A 20,850-nucleotide genomic window follows, 5' to 3' on the forward strand; every position below is an offset into this window, starting at 1 on the left:
CCGCCGACCTTCCTGGCCTCTTCACCGCCGCTGCCGCCGACCTTCCAGACCTCTTTGCTGCCGCCGATCTTCCAGACCTCTTCGCTGCCGCCGCCAACCTCCCCAGCCATCCGCTGACCGGGCCGACTGCCACTTACCCAGGCTCCAGTTCCCTGCGGGCCTCCCCCAGCGACTGTGTCGACCTCCACCGCCCAGCAGCCGGTCGCAATCATCGCTGTACCCGGCTCCCAGGATCAGCAGCAGGTCGCAGCTGTCGCTGTACCCGGCTCCCAGGATCAGCAGCAGGTCGCAGCCGTCACTGTACTCGGCTCCCAGGCCCAGCAGCAGGTCGCAGCCTTCACTGTACCCGGCTCCCAGGATCAGCAGCAGGTCGCGGCCGTCGCTGTACCCGGCTCCCAGGATCAGCAGCAGGTCGCAGCTCCACCCGGCTCACAGACACCGCGCTGGGCCCACAGCCCCCACCAGGCAGAGTCCCACAGCACCGCTGTGTCCTACTGCCCACCCCCTACACAGGTCCCCCTCTCTGACATTAGCAAGTATCATCAGTCTCGTCTGGCTGTTCTAAGTGGGTGCAAAGCGTGATTGTTCTCTCACTTTATTAGTGTGTCGCCTGTAGTGAGTAGGTGTGTCGCGAACGCAAGGGGAAACAATGTGAAGTCGCAGTCCGTTTGTCTTTTGAGTTTTTTGTTGTTTTTTGTCTTCATTGAAATGTTTAGATGTGGTGTAGTGTTTTTTGTGGCTGTGTACTATGTGTGGAGGGGGGGTAACTGGAAAATTGTCTCTTCGGAACGGGACACGACCTTTTATCTTCTGGGCCGTGTCTCCGTTCTCGCTGCGGCCTACCATCGGCCAAACACCTGGAGCTGGCGGCCTCCAGCTGGGACCACCTGGGCTCGGGTTCGCAGAGCCCACGGACCGAACTGTACTCGCCACCTGCGGCCGCGGGCAGCGCGGATATCGGAAGCTCGCAGGCCCCTGGGTGGGGGCCGACATCGGGAGCTCCGGCAGCGGCAGCGTGTTCGCCCGCCCCGACCTCCACCGCCTCCCCGGGGCCGCTGCCTCCGACCTCCACCGCCTCCTCAGGGCCGCTGCCACCGACCTCCACCGCCTCCCCACTGCCGCCGACGTCCATGGCCTACCTGAGGCTTTCACTGCCGCCGACGTCCAAGGCCTCTTCACCGCTGCTGCCGCTGACCTTTTTACCGCCACTGCCGCCGACCTTCCTGACCTCTTCACTGCCGCTGCCGCCGACCTTCCAGACCTCTTCACCGCCGCTGCCGCCGACCTTCCAGACCTCTTCGCTGCTGCCGCCGACCTTCCGGACCTCTTCACCGCCGCTGCCGCCAACCTTCCTGATCTCTTCACCGCCGCTGCCGCCGACCTTCCAGACCTCTTCACTGCCGCCGACCTTCCTGGCCTCTTCACCGCCGCTGCCGCCGACCTTCCAGACCTCTTTGCTGCCGCCGATCTTCCAGACCTCTTCGCTGCCGCCGCCAACCTCCCCAGCCATCCGCTGACCGGGCCGACTGCCACTTACCCAGGCTCCAGTTCCCTGCGGGCCTCCCCCAGCGACTGTGTCGACCTCCACCGCCCAGCAGCCGGTCGCAATCATCGCTGTACCCGGCTCCCAGGATCAGCAGCAGGTCGCAGCTGTCGCTGTACCCGGCTCCCAGGATCAGCAGCAGGTCGCAGCCGTCACTGTACTCGGCTCCCAGGCCCAGCAGCAGGTCGCAGCCTTCACTGTACCCGGCTCCCAGGATCAGCAGCAGGTCGCGGCCGTCGCTGTACCCGGCTCCCAGGATCAGCAGCAGGTCGCAGCTCCACCCGGCTCACAGACACCGCGCTGGGCCCACAGCCCCCACCTAGTAGAGTCCCACAGCACCGCTGGGTCCTACTGCCCAGAGCCCCCTACACAGGTCCCCCTCTCTGACATTAGCAAGTATCATCAGTCTCGTCTGGCTGTTCTAAGTGGGTGCAAAGCGTGATTGTTCTCTCACTTTATCATTGCTGGAGTGCTGGTGCTGTTAATTTCATGTTTAGTTACTCTTAAAACTTTATAATAAATTCGCACAGTTTTATTCATTAATTGCATTTGAATTACCCGTAAAATGGATACGTTTTTTCCCCCGAGCTCTACTCATAAATGATAACAATCACATTAATCTTGTTAATGTATCTTATTATCTTACAAATCATATATTTAAAAATATATAAATGAAAGGTTTTCATGAGATATTTCGTGTCGCCATACATTTCTTTATTAAAATTTATTTATGTGTCCGTATCTCTTATTAGGGGTTGGTTTAACCTCCAGTTTGCTAGTAAAACTGAATTATTGGGTCGCAAAATGATGTATGTCTAAAAATTGTGTCACCAACACGAAAAGTTTGGAAAGCTCTGCCTTAGATAACCAAAAGCACACCATGCAATGTGTGAACTTTCTCTGCACATTTGTTTCCTTGAAACATTTTGGGATCTAGAGTATCTCTTGATTTGCTATCTAATGATAGGAATATCAACGTGATTTGAACATTTCTCACACAGTGAAACATCAATAAGCTGCTGTCAAGATTAATTCAGATATCCTGATGGTTCGGCATCTGGTTCATAAGGTAATGTTTGCCATTCTCCCTCGCCACTCATTGGGGGCCCCACTTCCCATATTCCCTCTTCACTCATTTGGGCCTTGGCTCATGCCCTCCCATTGTTGGCCAAATCCCGGTGGTGATGAGTAGGTGCAAGAAGAGATATAGAGTCATCTCACAATCACAACTTATTGCTCAACATCAACAGAACCAAGAAACTAATTGTTGATTTCAGAAAGAGAAAGACCATGCACTAGTTTTCATTTGGTGTTTCGATGGTGAAATGAGTAGCTTCACATTCCTGAGCGTTAACATCTCGGATGACCTATCCTAAAGCAAGCACATAGATGTAATCAGCAGGATGCCTCACCAGTGCCTGTATTTTCTTAACAGTTTAGAGATTTGGCATATCACTCAATACTTTAACAAACTTTTACAGAAACACTGGAAAATTATTCTTACTGATTGCAGTATAGTCTGGTGCGGCAATTTTAATGATCACGAATGTAAGAGGCTGGTGGAATCAGCTTTGTCCATCACTGTCACAGCCCTCCCCACCGTTAAAGGTATCTACATAAGGCGCTGCCTTAAGAAGATGGCATCTATCATCAAGGGTCCCCATCATCTGGGTCATGCCCTCTTGCTGCTACAGTCAGGTAGGAGGTGCGGAAGTCAGCAACGGCTACATTCCAATCATCAAGTTCTTGAACTCACCTGCACAACCCTAATCCCATCTTGGCAATGGATCATCTGTTGCACAACCATGAACTTAGTCTAGTTTTTAATTTAGAGATATAGCATGGAAATGAGCCATTGGGCTCACAGTTCCATGCCGCCCATCTATCATCAGTTTGCACTACCTCTGTTATCTCACGTGGGTTTAGGTTTATTATTGTCACAAGTTCATAAGTTCTAGTAGCAGAATTGGGCCTTTCGGCCCATCAAGTCTACTCCACCATTCAATCATGGCTGATCTATCTTTCTCTCTCAACCCCAGTCTTCTGCCCTCACCCCATAACCCCGACACCCTTACGAATCAAAAATCTGTCATTCTCCAACTTTAAAATATCCCCAGCCATCTATGGCAACTAATTCCACAAATTCACTACCCTCTGACTCAAGAAATTCCTTCTCATTTCCCTTCTAAAGGTATGTCCTTTTATTCTGAGGCCTTGCCTCTGGTCCTATATTCATCCACTAGTGGAAACATCCTCTCCACATTTGCTCTATCCAGGCCTTTCATTCTTTGGTAAGTTTCAATGAGGTCCACTCATCCTTCTTAACTCCCGTGAGTGCAGGCCAAGAGCCTTCAAATGTTCATCATATGTTAACCCAATCATTCCTGTGATCATTCTTGTAAACCTCCTCTGGTCCTTTTCCAATGCCGGCACATCCTTCCTCAGATATGGGGCCCAAAACTGCTCACATATGCCGAGGTACAGTTAATAGCTTTGTTTTGCATGCTATCCAAACAGGTCAGACACGCCATACATTGATACAATCAATTCAAACTGGCATAAAATAGATAGAACAAGGTACATAATATAGTTCTGAGCATTGTAGGTATCAGTTCCTTCGGCAACATCCAATGTCCTTGTTTGTGCAGGGGTAAATCGAACAGTACCCTTGCTTATGAAAGGACTGTTCAGAGGCTGATAATGGAGGGGAAGAATGTATCCCCGAGTCTGGTAGTGTGTGCTCTCCTCCCCCTTCCACCCTCCCTCCCTAGGAGATAGATTTAAACTAAAATGTGAATAACTTTTAAAATATAACACCGATCTCAATGAAACTTCTTCCATTAGCACCAAAGGGACGACGGTGAGTAAGGTGGGCCTAAAATTGTCGCACTATCAAGTACCGTTTTAGCTGTAGTTCAGGAACAAACAAATGAGTTTTAGTATACAGATGGTACACATACCTTCTTTAATTAATTATTAAGAATCTCTTATTTTAATTAAAGATTAAAATAAAACATTCATTTAAGTAGCCAAAATATGGTTAACCTAAAGTATAAAAATGAAATATAATTATTTGGAAGGATGAGAAACTCGGTCTATATATAAGTATCGACATTGCTACAAATGTCAATTGTGGTTTAATAGATGTTTACTTTACAGAAGCAGACTTTGTTTGATATTGGCCATATCAAATACTCTGAAATTCCCCATAGACTCATTCTGTTGGGGACAATTCTGTTACATTCAATTTCAGTACAAGACTTGTATTTGTTTTCACTCAATAACAATCAAGAAGCAAATGTTTGCAAAAATGTTTATCTTGTGGATAAAATATTTCTAGAGAATCCTCAAAAAATTTGAATCCCAAAGTATAAGATTCACTCAGTTTGCCTTGATTCATTAGATACTTATTGATTATCATAGACAATCTGTTTTTTTGTAAATAGCTGATTCCAGGGTAGAGACGATATCTCAGTTTACTCAACCCATTATATTTGAATGTTGCTTCAGTTAAGAGAGGAATCTTTTCATCTGAAAATAGACACAAAAAGCTGGAGTAAAACTCCAGCATCTCTGGAGAGAAGGAATGGGTGACGTTTTGAGTCGAGACCATTCTTCAGACTGGTTAGGGATAAGGGAAACGAGAGGTATGGACGGTGATGTGGAGAGATAAAGAACAATAAATGAAGGGATTAAAAGTACCATTAGCAAATTTGCAGATGATACAAAGCTGGGGGGTAGTGTGAACTGTGAGGAAGATGCTATGAGGTTACAGGGTGACTTGGACAGGTTGTGTGAGTGGGCAGATGCATGGCAGATGCAGTTTAATGTGGATAAGTGTGAGGTTATCCACTTTGGTGGTACGAATAGGAAGGCAGAGTATTATCTGAATGGTGTCAAGTTAGGAACAGGGGACGTACAATGAGATCTGGGTGTCCTAGTGCATCAGTCACTGAAAGTAAGCATGCAGGTACAGCAGGCAGTGAAGAAAGCCAAAGGAATGTTGGCTTTCATAACAAGAGGAGTTGAGTATAGGAGCAAAGAGGTCCTGCAGTTGTACAGGGCACTAGTGAGACCGCACCTGGAGTACTGTGTGCAGTTTTGGTCTTCAAATTTGAGGAAGGATATTCTTGCTATTGAGGGTGTGTAGCGTAGGTTTACTAGGTTAATTCCCGGAATGGCAGGACTATCATATGTTGAAAGACTGGAGCGACTAGGCTTGTATACACTGGAATTTAGAAGGATGAGAGGAGATCTTATCGAAACGTATAAGATTATTAAGGGGTTGGACACGTTAGAAGCAGGAAACATGTTCCCAATGTTGGGGGAGTCCAGAACAAGGGGCCACAGTTTAAGAATTAGGGGGGAGGCCATTTAGAACTGAGATGAGGAAAAATGTTTTCAGTCAGAGTTGTGAATCTGTGGAATTCTCTGCATCAGAAGGCAGTGGAGACCAATTCTCTGAATGCATTCAAGAGAGAGCTGGATAGAGCTCTTAAGGATAGCGGAGTCAGGGGGTATGGGGAGAAGGCAGGAACGGGGTACTGATTGAGAATGATGAGCCATGATCACATTGAATGGCGGTGCTGGCTCGAAGGGCCGAATGGCCTCCTGCACCTATTGTCTATTGAAAGATATGCCAAAAAAAGTGATAAAGGAAATGGGCCATTGTAAGCTGTTTGTAGGGTGAAAATGAGAAGCTAGTGCTACGGGTGGGGGAGGGATAAAGAGGGACATGCCGGGGCTACCTGAAGCTTCACTCTGACTGAATTATGCTTTAAGCTTAATGAAAATCTGAACTGAAAACCAGAAAATGCTGGAAACGCAATAGCTCAGGCAGCATCTGTGGAAAAAGAAACAAATGTTAATGCTTCAGGGTTGAAGGCAAAGACTAGCAAAGGATCTTTTGACCTGAAATGTTAACTCTGACACTCTTTTGACAGTTGCTGCTGTGATCTCCTGAGTGGTTCCAGCATTGACAGTTTGTACAATATACATTGATTCTATTGCCAATTTGTGCAGTATGGAGAACATTTCAGTAACTGGTATTGCAAATTAAAATCTTAAAAGTATCTGAAGATGCTTTAGAGGCATAAAGTCAGTGTGCAAACTATATAGAAAACTATGGAGATTTAGTTCTCTTGCTGGATGTCTTGAGTAGTCCACCAGAAGAATATACGGAGATTTTTTTAGGAAAGGAGATTTCCCTCTTTCTTTCCTTGCCAAGTGACAGCAGTGCATTCTGTAAATAGTATGGCAGCGGAGAGAATGTTAATGTGGTGCCAATCGAGTGGGCTGTTTAGTCCTGGAAGGGTTGAGCTTCCTGAGAATTGTTGCACTTACCCAGGCAAGTGGCAAGTATTGTACGATGATGCTGAATTGAATCCATCTACTCGCTGCAGGATGTCTACCTGATGTAGTCATAAATTTTATTTGGCTGGTCTAGTTAAATTTCTGGTCAATGGTAATATTAATGATTTGTAATGGTAATGAATGAATGTCAAATGTTGACTGTTGTGCTGATATTGATCATGGACTGATACTTCTGTGGTTCAAATGTTTCTTGCCACTGCTTAACCCGTGTCCGTAGTCGGGATGAGCTACATCATTTGTTGAGGAATTGTTATCAGAATTGAACAATGTGCAATCATCGGCAAGCATCCCCACTTCTGACTTAGTGATGAAATGGTCATTGATAAAGCACCTGAAATAGTTCAATTTTGGTCATTGCTCTATGGACCACCATCGCTGATTATACTGTAACTCAGGTGACTAATTGACATCTTCCTTTGAGATCTTCCTTTGAGATGACTTCTGCAGCTTTTTTCCTTTGTTCTGACTTCAGTTTTCCCAGTACACCTTGATACCTTATTGATTTAAATGCTTTTTGATGTCAAAGGCAGTGACTTTAATTGTATCTGTGTGAGTCTCCTCTTGTGATCCATGTTTTGATCAAGGCTGCAAGGAGGTTGAGAGGTTTGAGATATTAGTAAAATCCAAGCACCAGGTTAGGTTTAGGTTAGTACCCACATTAGGTTTTAGGAGAGCATGTGCCAATTCATTTTACTGTCAACGATAACTTTCATCATTTCGATTGATTTGTTGATAATTGGCAGGTTAGAATTTTGTTTTGAATAGGATCCTGCTGGCCAATCTTTCACATTGTCGAGTTGATGTCAGATGACCAACTACAATGAGACGTAGTCAAAGTATAATGCTTGGGGATCAGTTTTTAAATGTGACCCACTTAGTCCCTATTCCTTAACCAAGAGAATTTTGTAACAAGAACATAGTTTCTGATTTTTTTAAATTATTTTGTAATGTGATCCTAAATTAATACTTGAAATTTCACATGACTACAGAAGCCAAACAAAGCAGTAGTTAAGACTGATGCAGAGCAATGTTTCAAAATACAGTGTAATGCTGGCCATAATTATAAAGGTCGTAGTTCATGGAAAACAAAGAATTCCAGGAAATTCTTTTGATACTCTCCATCAAGCCTCGAGGTAGCATGAATTGATGGGAAACTCCGATGACTTCAATCATTTGTACAGGGCCTTGGTGAGACTGCACCTGGAGTATTGTGTGCAGTTTTGGTCTCCTAACCTGAGGAAAGACGTTCTTGCCTTAGAGGGAGTACAGAGAAGGTTCACCAGATTGATTCCTGGGATGGCGGGACTTTCATATGAGGAAAGACTGGATAGACTGGGCTTGTACTCGCTGGAATTTAGAAGACTGAGGGGGGATCTTATAAAAACATATAAAATTCTTAAGGGGTTGGAGAGGCTAGATGCGGGAAGATTGTTCCCGATATTGGGGAGCCCAGAACCAGGGGTCACAGCTTAAGGATAAGGGGGAAGTCTTTTAGGACCGAGATGAGAAAACATTTCTTCACACAGAGAGTGGTGAGTCTGTGGAATTCTCCGCCACAGAAGGTAGTTGAGGCCAGTTCATTGGCTATATTTAAGAGGGAGTTAGATGTGGCCCTTTTTGCTAAAGGGATCAGGGGGTATGGAGAGAAGGCAGGTACAGGCTACTGAGCTGGATGATCAGCCATGATCATATTGAATGGCGGTGCAGGCTCGAAGGGCCGAATGGCCTACTCCTGCACCTATTTTCTATGTTTCTATCATTGGTGGATTGTGTAGATATACCTTCTTACTCTGGTAATGGACACAGCATGGGTGATATCTGCAGTTTTGCAATGATTGGTGATCTAATGTACGAGGAAACTTAATGGGTTGAATATGGTATATGAATTAGTGTTACATCAGCTGACAAATTTTTGGGAACATCTAGACTTTGGGCTGGAGAGGTTGATGGCATGTTGAGATATTTCTTCATCTTGTGCTTCATTTTGTGAGCAAGGGTTTGTTTTGCGTTTACTTGTTCTTTCCAGCTTTATAAGTGTTGTGAGCATGCATTAATATTTCTGCTGTCAATGGTCAATTCTGCTGTCTGTGTCAAGTGGTCAATTGACACAGCCTCCGGCCGGCCCTGGTGACCCCGACGTGATCATACTATCAATGGACTGTTCGGGGTCACCAATGTGGCGCGTCGAAAGAAAGGCGATGAGCTGGGTATTTCGGGACGTTCGGTTTTATTTCACGGTTATCAGACCGGTCAAGTCTGCTGGAAAGACTTTGCGCCCAAAACATTGTCCTTGTATCCATAGCAAAGGACCGCCCCCCTGGACTGGTCCATTCCCGTGCCGAGGGGTCGGTAGTGGTATGGCCCGACCCTTGGGAGCCGCCACAAGTTTATGAATAATCTTTTATCAATGTCATGAGTAAATTCTGCAGTGCTTTTTTATAAATGACTATTACTTCCAGTATCTCCTAGGTTCTTTTAAATTATTAAAATAGACTACCAGGTAATTAAAAATATTTGCACTTAGTCCAACTTAAATCCTACCAACTGACCTATCAGGTGCATTGCTTCATCCGTAAGGTTTGCAGTTTGTATCTTCTGGCTTGGCGTACGTGTGAGCTAATATCCATTTGCAAATTGAAGTCTATACCATGCTTTTGAATGTATGAAGAAGAGCACTGAACAGTGGGATGCTGGTGATTTAAAATGTAGAGATTTGATGTGATTAGGCATGACCAGATTACCAATATTCGAAGTTCTTTGTTAATTTGGCATGCATTTGTGCACCATGTTTTCCTGGACTTGAATTCCTTGCTGTAAAATAAATAATTGCCTTGTTAAAAAAGTTCACCAGAGAGCTCCTGAGAAATAGCTAGCAAAATTATCTTGTTCTTGTTCGATTTCCTGTTGTGCCACTATGGCAAATAAAGCAGTCCAACCCTGCACATGCCAGGTCCCAGACAGTGCTTGGGCTCCATCTGGTTAGTTGCTGGGCAATAACCATTTCCAACAAGTGAATCGATAACTACCCACCTTCTGCATTCAATGGCATTACCATCACCAAATTCCCCATTAACAGTGTCCTAGGGTCACCATTGATCAGGAGCTCATCTGGACCACGAGCAGGTCAGAGGCTGGGTTTTCTGTGACAGATGATTTATAGACAATCGGTGCAGGAGGAGGCCATTTGGCCCTTCGAGCCAGCACCGCCACTCAATGTGATCATGGCTGATCATTCTCAATCAGTACCCCGTTCCTGCCTTCTCCCCATACCCCCTGACTCCGCTATCCTTAAGAGCTCTATCTAGCTCTCTCTTGAATGCATTCAGAGAATTGGCCTCCACTGCCTTCTGAGGCAGATAATTCCACAGATTTACAACTCTCTGACTGAAAAGGTTTTTCTTTATCTCAGTTTTAAATGGCCTACCCCTTATTCTTAAACTGTGGCCCCTTGTTCTGGACTCCCCCAACATTGGGAACATGTTTCCTGCCTCTAACGTGTCCAACCCCTTAATAATCTTGTATGTTTCGGTAAGATCTCCTCTCATCCTTCTAAATTCCAGTGTATTCAAGCCTAGTTGCTCCAGTCTTTCAACATATGACAGTCCCTCCATTCCGGGAATTAACCGAGTAAACCTGCACGCCCTCAATAGCAAGAATATTCTTCCTCAAATTTGGAGACCAAAACTGCACACAGTACTCCAGGTGTGGTCTCACTAGGGCCCTGTACAACTGCAGAAGGACCTCTTTGCTCCTATACTCAACTTCTCTTGTTATGAAGGCCAACATTCCATTGGCTTTCTTCACTGCCTGCTGTACCTGCATGCTTCCTTTCAGTGACTGATGCACTGGGACACCCAGATCTCGTTGTATGTCCCCTTTTCCTAACTTGACACCATTCAGATAATACTCTGCCTTCCTATTCTTACCACCAAAGTGGATAACCTCACACTTATCCACATTAAACTGCATCTGCCATGCATCCGCCCACTCACACAACCTGTCCAAGTCACCCTGCAACATCGTAGCATTTTCCTCACAGTTCACACTACCACCCAGCTTTGTATCATCTGCAAATTTGCTAATGGTACTTTTAATCCCTTCATCCAAGTCATTAATGTATATTGTAAATAGCTGCGGTCCCAGCACTGAGCCTTGCGGTACCCCACTAGTTACTGCCTGCCATTCTGAAAGGGACCCATTTATCCCCACTCTTTGCTTTCTGTCTGTCAACCAATTTTCTATCCATGTCAGTACCCTACCTCCAATACCATGTGCTCTAATTTTGCCCACTAATCTCCTATGTGCATCCTTGTCATAGGCTTCCTGAAAGTCAAGGTACACCACACCCACCAGCTCTCCCCTGTCAATTTTCCTAGTTACATCCTCAAAGAATGCCAGAAGATTAGTCAAGCATGATTTCCCCTTCGTAAATCCATGCTGACTCGGAACGATCCTGTTACTACTATCCAAATGCTCCGCAATTTCGACTTTTATAATTGACTCCAGCATCTTCCCCACCACTGATGTCAGACTAACTGGTCTATAATTTCCCGTTTTCCCTCTCCCTCCTTTCTTAAAGTTGTGGGACAACATTAGCTACCCTCCAATCCACAGGAACTGATCCTGAATCTATAGAACATTGGAAAATGATCAACAATGCGTCCACAATTTCTAGTGCCACCTCCTTAAGTACTCTGGGATGCAGACCATCAGGCCCTGGAGATTTATCAGCCTTCAGTCCCATCAGTCTACCCAACACCATTTCCTGCCTAATGTGGATTTCCTTCAGTTCCTCCGTCACCCTAGGATCTCTGGCCATTAGAACATCTGGGAGATTGCTTGTATCTTCTTTAGTGAAGACAGATCCAAAGTACCGGTTCAACTCGTCTGCCATTTCCTTGTTCCCCATAATACATTCCCCTGCTTCTGTCTTCAAGGGACCCACATTTGCCTTGACTATCTTTTTCCTCTTTACATACCTAAAAAAGCTTTTACTATCCTGCTTTATATTATTGGCTAGTTTACCTTGGTATGGTACCAATTGACATGGTTCGGTGAATTTTTGAATTTCGTTCCCATGCAGATCTCTTTCTTACACCCCAAAGTCCTTCCATTATCTACCGGGCACAAGTGAGGAATGTGAAATATTTTCCTTGTGTCTGGATAAATGTTTTTAACACTGCATGAGTGCAACATACCATCTACAAAATACTGTAAAATTACTTAAGAATATTCTAACATATTAATGGCACCCACTATCGAGAACAAGGGCAGCAGTTGCAGAGAGTCATCACCTGCAAATTCCATTCAAATTGTATATGTAGAGTTGGAGGTTTGCAGCGTGGAAGTATACCCTTTGGCCCAACTTGTCCACACCGGCCAACTTGTCCCATCTCCACTCGTGCCACCTCCCCCCTGTTTGGCCCCTCTAAACCTGTCCTATCCATTTACCTGTCTGAATGTTGCTTAACTATTGCGATTGTATTTCATGATGCCTTAGAAATAAATGTTTGTACCTTTGTCTTTGGTAGCTGTAAATCCTAGTGCTTATTTTACCCGACAGCACTATAGCAGCACCTTCCCATGAAGGACTGCAGCAGTTTGAAGTGGCTCACCATCACTTCAAGAGCAATTAAGGATGACAACAAAGGGTGGTGGATTTTCCTGATTCTGGAAAATTGAGTTGTATGGAAAGTACAGCTGGTGGATCACTGCACCATTTTTTTTTACCCAAAAATGCTGTTCATTGAGTCTGCATGTGTTGTGTGGCAGTTAGAGAACAACAAAGAGATGAACTATGTAACCAAAGTCTGATGGGACCGAACTATATGTCAGTTTTGGATTATCCACTTATTCTGGTAAAACATATTGGCTCATGCCACTTTGAATCAGTATTGCTGAAAATATTCATAAAATGCTGGAGTAACTCCGCAGGACAGGCAGCATCTCTGGATAGAAAGAATGGATGACGTTTTGGGTCGAGCCATGTTGGCTGAAAATACTTTCAATCTATTTGATCCTCAAGAAGATTAATAAACATTTTGAGATTTACTTTTCTGGTGATGGTTGGGTATACAATATATTAGATGCTGTTGCGTACAATTGACATGGTTGGGTGAATTTTTGAATTTCCTTCCCATGCAGATCTCTTGTGCTGTCACTTCAGATTCAGTGTCATTTTTATGTGTTTTCACGATGTAGTCTCAACCATTCAAAGAAAGTATGGAGTAACATACTTGTATTGGTCTGTATGTTGAAAAGGTTTATATGAAAAAAGGGAGATTATTGATTCTCCTCCAAGATGGAAGCAAGAATGTTAAAAAAGGTTTCCTAACTTCCTGGAAAATAGTCAATCTTTGAAGTGTACAATGTAAAAAAAAAAAGCTCTGTTCTCAATGGGTTAATTCGAAAAACACTTCTTTACAGGCTGGCAATGTTTTGCACTGTTTTGTCACAGATGCTACTGACCTATTGGTTATTGCTATCTTTCTAGTTTTATAACTTGTACCCTCTTGTCATCTGGATATTTGTTTTGTAATTCTTTGCAGGAAATTATCCTTTTAAAAGAGAGAAGTTGATGCAGTTGTGTTGTGTGGAACAGTTTGTGCAGGATCCGTTATGGGGAGGATTTCGTCAACTAAAGGTAGGCCTGATCAGTTTGAACCATTTACCTGGTATGTCATCTAGCCGGTAGAGTTAGAGCATGGAACTGCAAGACAAACTAAATGGTTGAAAGAAGTGAGTAGTAATATTTGTTTTTGGAGTTACAAGAGACTGCATATGTTGTAGCTGTCCAGCATTATGCTAATTTCATTTGTTTTTGATTTATGTTATATTCAATTCCATATATATTTATATACATATACAAGACGACCCGTGGATCCGAAGGGTCCAAATCTCTCCTGCATTGGTCCAGCATCCTCCACCCCACTCCAAAAGTGCACAGCAAGATCCCAGGGTATATCCGAGGCTGTGGCGGCTGGGGAGTCTCCCCCGGGGGCGGGCGAGGGAAGAGAGTAAAGGGGAGAGGGAGCCACTAATCCCGGCGGCCAGCAGTAGGAGAGTGACCGCAAGGCGCTACCCCATGTTTGTCCTGCCGGCGGCCATCTTCTTTGATCTTCTCTCTGCCGACGCACTGCAAAACGGGAGGAAGGTCAGGCGCAGGGCACACCGGGACGGGCACCGGTCCTCCCGGTGCAGGCAACTCCGGCAACCCTCCCCCAACTGCGCAGGTGCAGCTGCCGGACCCGGCAAGTGGGAGTACATTTATTAAAGTTTATCAAGTGAATAACTTTTTAAATATAACAAAACTTGATACAGCACACCGCAGGCGAATGGTGGGTAAGGTGCCCCTAAAATTGTTGCGACATCGTGTACCGTTTTGGCTGTATTTCCGGAACATGTATTCATACAAGATGAGAGTTTTAGTAATATGTACCAGACCAAGTGGGCCCGTTGGGCCCATTCCTCGTAGAGGGCGGACAGGGAAGAAGAGAGGGTGCTATCCACCTCGGCCCCGTGGCGCCAGCTCTGCAGCCAGAGCGAACCTTGGACTGAAAGCCTCTCCTGTAATGGTCTTGGACCCTCACCCCCCACCCCCCCACTCAATCCCCCATTATCCCCCCTCCTCTTTCCCACTACTCCCCCTCCCCCGCCATTCCCCCTCCCCCGCCGTTCCCCCCTCCCCCGCCGTTCCCCCCTCCCCCGCCGTTCCCCCTCCCCCGCCGTTCCCCCCTCCCCGCCGTTCCCCCCTCCCCGCCGCTCCCCCCTCCCCCGCCGCTCCCCCCTCCCCCTCCCCCGCCCCGCCCCCCCGCCTCATCCCCCCCATCCCCCCGCCGCCCCCCCTCATCCCCCCGCCACTCCCCCCCACCGCGCACCTCGCGTGGGACCCGGACCAACCTGGAGTTGAACGGGAGGTTGGAGCCAATCAATGGACTTCATGTGGGGATGAGCGGCAGGAGCAAATCAGGACGCGCCGGCGAGAAATCAGAGCGGGGAGTGCCGGCGCTGCCCCCCACGTGGGACCCGGACCAAATGGGCATCGAACGTGTGGTCGGAGCAGAACGCAAAATGGCAACCCTCCCCCAACCATGCATGCACCGGAGCTGAAGACAACATGGCAACTTTCCCCCCCAACTGGGCATGCGCTGAAGTTGACCCACTCCATTTCCCCCCCCACTCCATGCCCCCCTCTTTCCTTACCCCCCTACTTCCCCCCTCACTCACTCCATCCCCTCCTTCACTCACTCCATCCCCCCTTCCTTCTCCCCCCCATCCTCCCCTGACGTTCTTGTCATCCCCTCCACCCACTCCATCCCCCCACCCACTACATCCCCCTCCCCTCTCCATCCCCCCACTCACCCATTCCATCTCCCTCCCCCCCGCTCACCCACTCCATCCCCCCACTCCTTCCTCCCACTCACCCACTCTACCCCCCTCCCCTACCCACTCCCCCCTCCCCCCATTCACCCACTCCACCCCCCCTCCCTCACCCACTCCACCTCCCTCACTCACTCCACCCCCTCCCTTACCCACTCCATCCCCCTCTCCCCGCTCACCCACTCCACCCCTCACTCACCGACTTCATCCCCCCATTCTCCCGCACTCACCAACTCATAGAAACATAGAAAAAAGGTGCAGGAGGAGGCCATTCGGCCTTTCGAGCCAGCACCGCCATTCATTGTAATCATGGCTCATCATCCACAATCAGTAACCTGTGCCTGGCTTCTCCCCATATCCCTTGATTCCACTAACCCCCAGAACTCTCCTTTAAATTCATCCAGTGAATTGGCCTCCACTGCCTTCACAACTCTCTGGGTGAAAAAGTTTCTTCTCATCTCAGTTTTAAATGGCCTCCCCTTTATTCTGTGGCCCCTGGTTCTGGACTCCCCCAACATTGGGAAAAAATTTCCTGCATCTAGCTTGTCCAGTCCTTTTATAATTTTATATGTTTCAATAAGATCCCCTCTCATCCTTCTAAACTCCAGTGAATGCATGCCCAGTCTTTCCAATCTTTCCTCATATGACAGTCCCTCCATTCCAGGGATTAACCTTGTGAACCTACGATGCACTGTCTCAATAACAAGGATGTCCTTCCTCAAATTAGGAGACCAAAACTGCACACAATACTCCAGATGTGGTCTCACCAGGGCCCTATACAACTGCAGAAGGACCTCTTTACTCCCATACTCAAATCCTCTCGTTATGAAGGCCAACATGCCATTAGCTTTCTTCATTGCCTGCTGTACCTACACGCTTAATTTCAGTGACAGGTGTACAAGGACACTCGGGTCTCGTTGCAATTCCCCTTTATCTAATCTGACACCATTGAGATAATCTGCTTCCTTATTTTTGCCACCAAAGTGGATAACCTCACATTCATCTACATTCTTATACTGCATCTGCCATGCATCTGCCCACTCACTGCACCTGTCCAAGTCACCCTGCAACCTCCTAACATACTCTTCGCAGTTCACACTGCCACCCAGCTTTGTGTCATCTGCAAACGTGCTAGTGTTACTTCTAATTCCATCATCCAAATCATTAATATATACTAGACCAAGTGGACCCGTTGGGGCCATTCCACGTAGAGGGGGGACGGGGAGAAGGGAAGGTGAGTGAGTGAGCCTTGGACCCAAAGGTCTCCTGTATTGTAGCACCCTCAACCCCCCCCACTCAATCCTCCTTATCCCTCCTCCTCCCCACCACTGACCCACCCCCACTTGCCCCACCCCCACTTGCCCCACCCCAACTTGCCCCACCACCCCCTTGCCCCACCCCGCCTTGCCCCACCCCGCCTTGCCCCACCCCTCCTTGCCCCACCCCCCCTTGCCCCACCCCCACTTCCCCCAGCCCTGCCTCCACATCATTTCCCCTTCCCTAACCCTATTCCCCCCTCCCCTACCTTCACTCTCCCTGCCCGCACCCCACTCTCCCCACACCCCCAATCTTCCCTCCTCCCCACCCCCCTCTTCCCTTCTCCCCACCCCCACCCTGCCCTCCTCCCCACCCCCACTCTCCCTGCCCGCACCCCTCTCCCCCACCCCCAATCTTCCCTCCTCCCCACCCCCACTCTCCCCCACTGCTACTCTTCCCTTCTCCCCAACCCCACTCTCCTGTTACTGCTATCCAAATGTTCTGCAATTTCATCTTTTATAATTGACTCCAGCATCTTCGCCATTCCGGGACAACCTAGTATATTCCTCTTGTTATGAAGGCCAACATTCCATTGGCTTTCTTCACTGCCTGCTGTATCTGCATGCTTCCTTTCAGTGACTGATGCACTAGGACACCCAGATCTTGTTGAACGTCCCCTTTTCCTAACTTGATACCATTCAGATAATAATCTGCCTTCCTATTCTCACCACCAAAGTGGATAACCTCGCACTTATCCACATTAAACTGCATCTGCCATGCATCCGTCCACTCACACAACCTGTCCAAGTCACCCAGCAACCTCGTAGCATCTTCCTCACAGTTCACACTACCACCCAGCTTTGTATCATCTGAAAATTTGCTAATGATACTTTTAATCCCTTCATCCAAGTCATTAATGTATATTGTAAATAGCTGCGGTCCCAGTACCGAGCCTTGCGGTACCCCACTAGTCACTGCCTGCCATTCTGAAAGGGACCCATTTATCCCCACTCTTTGCTTTCTGTCTGCCAACCAATTTTCTATCCATGTCAGTACCCTGCCCCCAATACCATGTGCTCTAATTTTGCCCACTAATCTCTTATGTGGGACCTTGTCGAAGGCTTTCTGAAAGTCGAGGTATACCACAACCACCGACTCTCCTCTGTCAATTTTCCTAGTTACATCCTCAAAAAATTCCCGAAGATTAGTCAAGCATGATTTCCCCTTCGTAAATCTATGCTGACTCGGAACGATCCTGTTACTGCTATCCAAATGCTCCGAAATTTCGTCTTTTATAATTGACTCCAGCATCTTCCCCACCACTGATGTCAAACTAACTGGTCTATAATTTCCCGTTTTCTCTCCCCTCCTTTCTTAAAAAGTGGGATAACATTAGCTACCCTCCAATCCACAGGAACTGATCCTGAATCTATAGAACATTGGAAAATGATCACCAATGCGTCCACAATTTCTAGAGCCACCTTCTTAACTAGCCTGGGATGCAGACCATCAGACCCTGGGGATTTATCAGCCTTAAGTCCCATCAGTCTACCCAACACCATTTCCTGCCTAATGTGAATCTCCTTCAGTTCCTCAGTCACCCTAGGATCTCTGGCCACTAGACCATCTGGGAGATTTTATCTTCCTTAGTGAAGACAGATCCAAAGTACCGGTTCAAATCGTCTGCCTTGTTCCCCATAATAAATTCCCCTGCTTCTGTCTTCAAGGGACCCATATTTGCCTTGACTATTTTTTTCCTCTTCACATACCTAATGTGCTTATTCTTCTGCAAATATAGTTAATGTATTTAAAGCAGCATATTTACACTTACTTTTAGATTCAAAGGAAAGCCGTAAAGAAAAATCTGGGAGGAATCAGTTACCAAATAATTCTGTTAAGAGCAATGGTAAGTGCCTTACATTAGGGAAAGTAGCATATATAATCGTGCTAGAAAAATACCTGATTTATTCTGTGCACTTTTGCACCATTTAAGATTGTATTATTATGTTAAAAATATTATTTGATTAAAATGTATTTTCTCTTTTGCTTTAGTATTCACATTTCATGGCTTGGCTTGAAAATGCTATTATATTCAATGTTATAACCTTGTGTATTATTCTGTATTATGCATGCGATCAGTAAAACTTGTTGAAATAAAATTTCTGGATTCCTTTATTAAAGATGTTGTTTGAGTGTTTACTTCAAGTGAATGAAAGTATTTAGAGAATTTCCAGTAGAGATTGAGCCTGTGAACTTCCAGGCATCTATTATCGTGATTCGCCACAGACATGACCAGTAGTGTTAGAAAGGATGCATTTGTCAGATTGCTTCAACTTTGAGTTAAGAGTACAAAAAGCTGTTATTTTAACTCGCTTAAAGTCTTTCCAGGTGAAACAGAGGTTCACCTGCACCTCCTCCAACCTCGTCTATTGCATCCGCTGCTTCAGATGTCAACTTAATTACATCGGCGAAACCAAGCGCAGGCTCGGCGATCGATTCGCTCAACACCTGCGCTCGGTCCGCGTTGGCCAAACTGGTCTCCCGGTGGCCGAGCACTTCAACTCCCCCTCCCATTCCCAGTCTGACCTTTCTGTCATGGGCCTCCTCCAGTGCCATAGTGAGGCCCACCGGAAATTGGAGGAACAGCACCTCATATTTCGCCTGGGCAGCTTGCAGCCCAGTGGTATGAACATCGACTTCTCCAACTTTAGATAGTTCCTCTGTCCCTCTCTTCCCCTCCCCCTTCCCAGATCTCCCTCTATCTTCCTGTCTCCACCTATATCCTTCCTTTGTCGTCCCCCTGACGTCAGTCTGAAGAAGGGTCTCGACCTGAAATGTCACCCATTCCTTCTCTCCTGAGATGCTGCCTGACCTGCTGAGTTACTCCAGCATTTTGTGAATAAATACCTTTGATTTGTACCAGCATCTGCAGTTATTTTCTTATACTAAAGTAATTGAAAAGTATTTAATAACTTTTATAGGGATTTAGTGAATTTATATTTGGTGACTGAATTAATAATGACAGAGGTTCACAGAGCAATTAGTTACTTCCGCTTTTTTTAATCTAAGGGTATTGCTGTATTTGTTAAGAGGATGAAAACCAGTTTGGGAAATTATAAATAACTAAAAAATAGTGAAATGAGCTTTGTGTGCGAGTTATTACTGTTGCCAAATGAAAAATTTGCTGGACCTCAAATTAATACTGACCACTAATTTCTGACTAAACTTAAAATCGCACTTTCTCTGTGGCAGGAGATGCTGGCATTTCGGGGAGGTGAGTTGGTGCTTGAGGTGGGAACCCTCTGTCAGAACGCTGAACTGGTGGAGCCTTCTGCACCTTTGTGTTGCTGGCATGCTATTTTGCTTTTCATTTTCCAAGCCTGTTCTGCATTGCTAGCTTTCCCTATTGCCATTTCTACTTGTTTTATTGGTCATTATCACATTTCTGTTTATATGAGCTTTTTTTGCACAAGTTGGCTGTTTATTTTCCTACATTATAACGGTGACCACACGTGAAAAGTACATAACTGGCTGTAAATCACAGTGGGATATCAGTTGGTCAACATACAGTAAAGTTTTATTATGCTTCATATTGTCTTGTGTTAATATCACTAGCCTTTTTAAAATCTATTTCCTTTTTAAGCTCACAGGCCTTTCTAATTTCACCCTGTGCAAGTATGTACAAATATGCTTTTTAAAATTTTTATTTTATCTGCTTTTTAGAATTGGTAATTGTCCTGGTCTGTATGTGAACTACATTGCTCTCTACAAAAAAAATACAAAGTGCTGGAGAAACTCAGTAGGTTAGCCAGCATCTGCGAAGGGAATGGACAGGCATTTCAGGTCAGGATCCTACAGACTGCTGGAGTTGGGGTGAGAAAGCTGGAAAAGAGGTTGGGGATGGGAAAAGTGGCCAGTGATAAGTGGATATAGGTGAGGGTGCTTGATTGGCAGATGGGAAGGGAAATTAGAATGGTTGGCAACTGGGAGATCCAACTGACCTTGGAGGTTAGAGGCAGGTGTTTGGCAAAACAGTTGTTTAGTTTACACTTGGTCTTGCTGATGTAAAGGAGACCATTTAAAAAACAAATGCAGTAGATAAGGTTTGGAAGTGTACATAAACCACTGTCTCACCGGGAAGTCTTACGCCGGTCACTACTGGGCCCCCTGAATGGAAGTGAGAGGTATAGGGACAGGAAAATTGTCTGGAAAGGGAGCTGGCTGGGTAGAAAGGGATGAGTGAACCAAGGGATTGGGGAGGGAGTGATGTCTATGGAAAGCAGAAAGGGGTGGGGAAG

General features: G+C 46.2%; 1 protein-coding gene across 1 annotated transcript in view; it reads left to right on the plus strand.

Annotated features, from left to right (window-relative positions):
* Positions 1-20,850, plus strand: part of LOC144598899 (sex comb on midleg-like protein 2) — a 99,106-nt gene that overhangs the window by 6,351 nt on the left and 71,905 nt on the right. Inside the window, 3 exon segments of the mRNA XM_078409471.1 lie at positions 13,465-13,559; positions 18,390-18,458; positions 19,805-19,826. Of these exon segments, the coding sequence (XP_078265597.1) occupies positions 13,494-13,559; positions 18,390-18,458; positions 19,805-19,826 (157 nt within the window). The 5' untranslated portion in view covers positions 13,465-13,493.

This window comes from Rhinoraja longicauda, chromosome 12 (genome assembly GCF_053455715.1).
Source record: "Rhinoraja longicauda isolate Sanriku21f chromosome 12, sRhiLon1.1, whole genome shotgun sequence".
In the NCBI taxonomy this organism is placed as follows: Eukaryota; Metazoa; Chordata; class Chondrichthyes; order Rajiformes; family Arhynchobatidae; genus Rhinoraja; species Rhinoraja longicauda.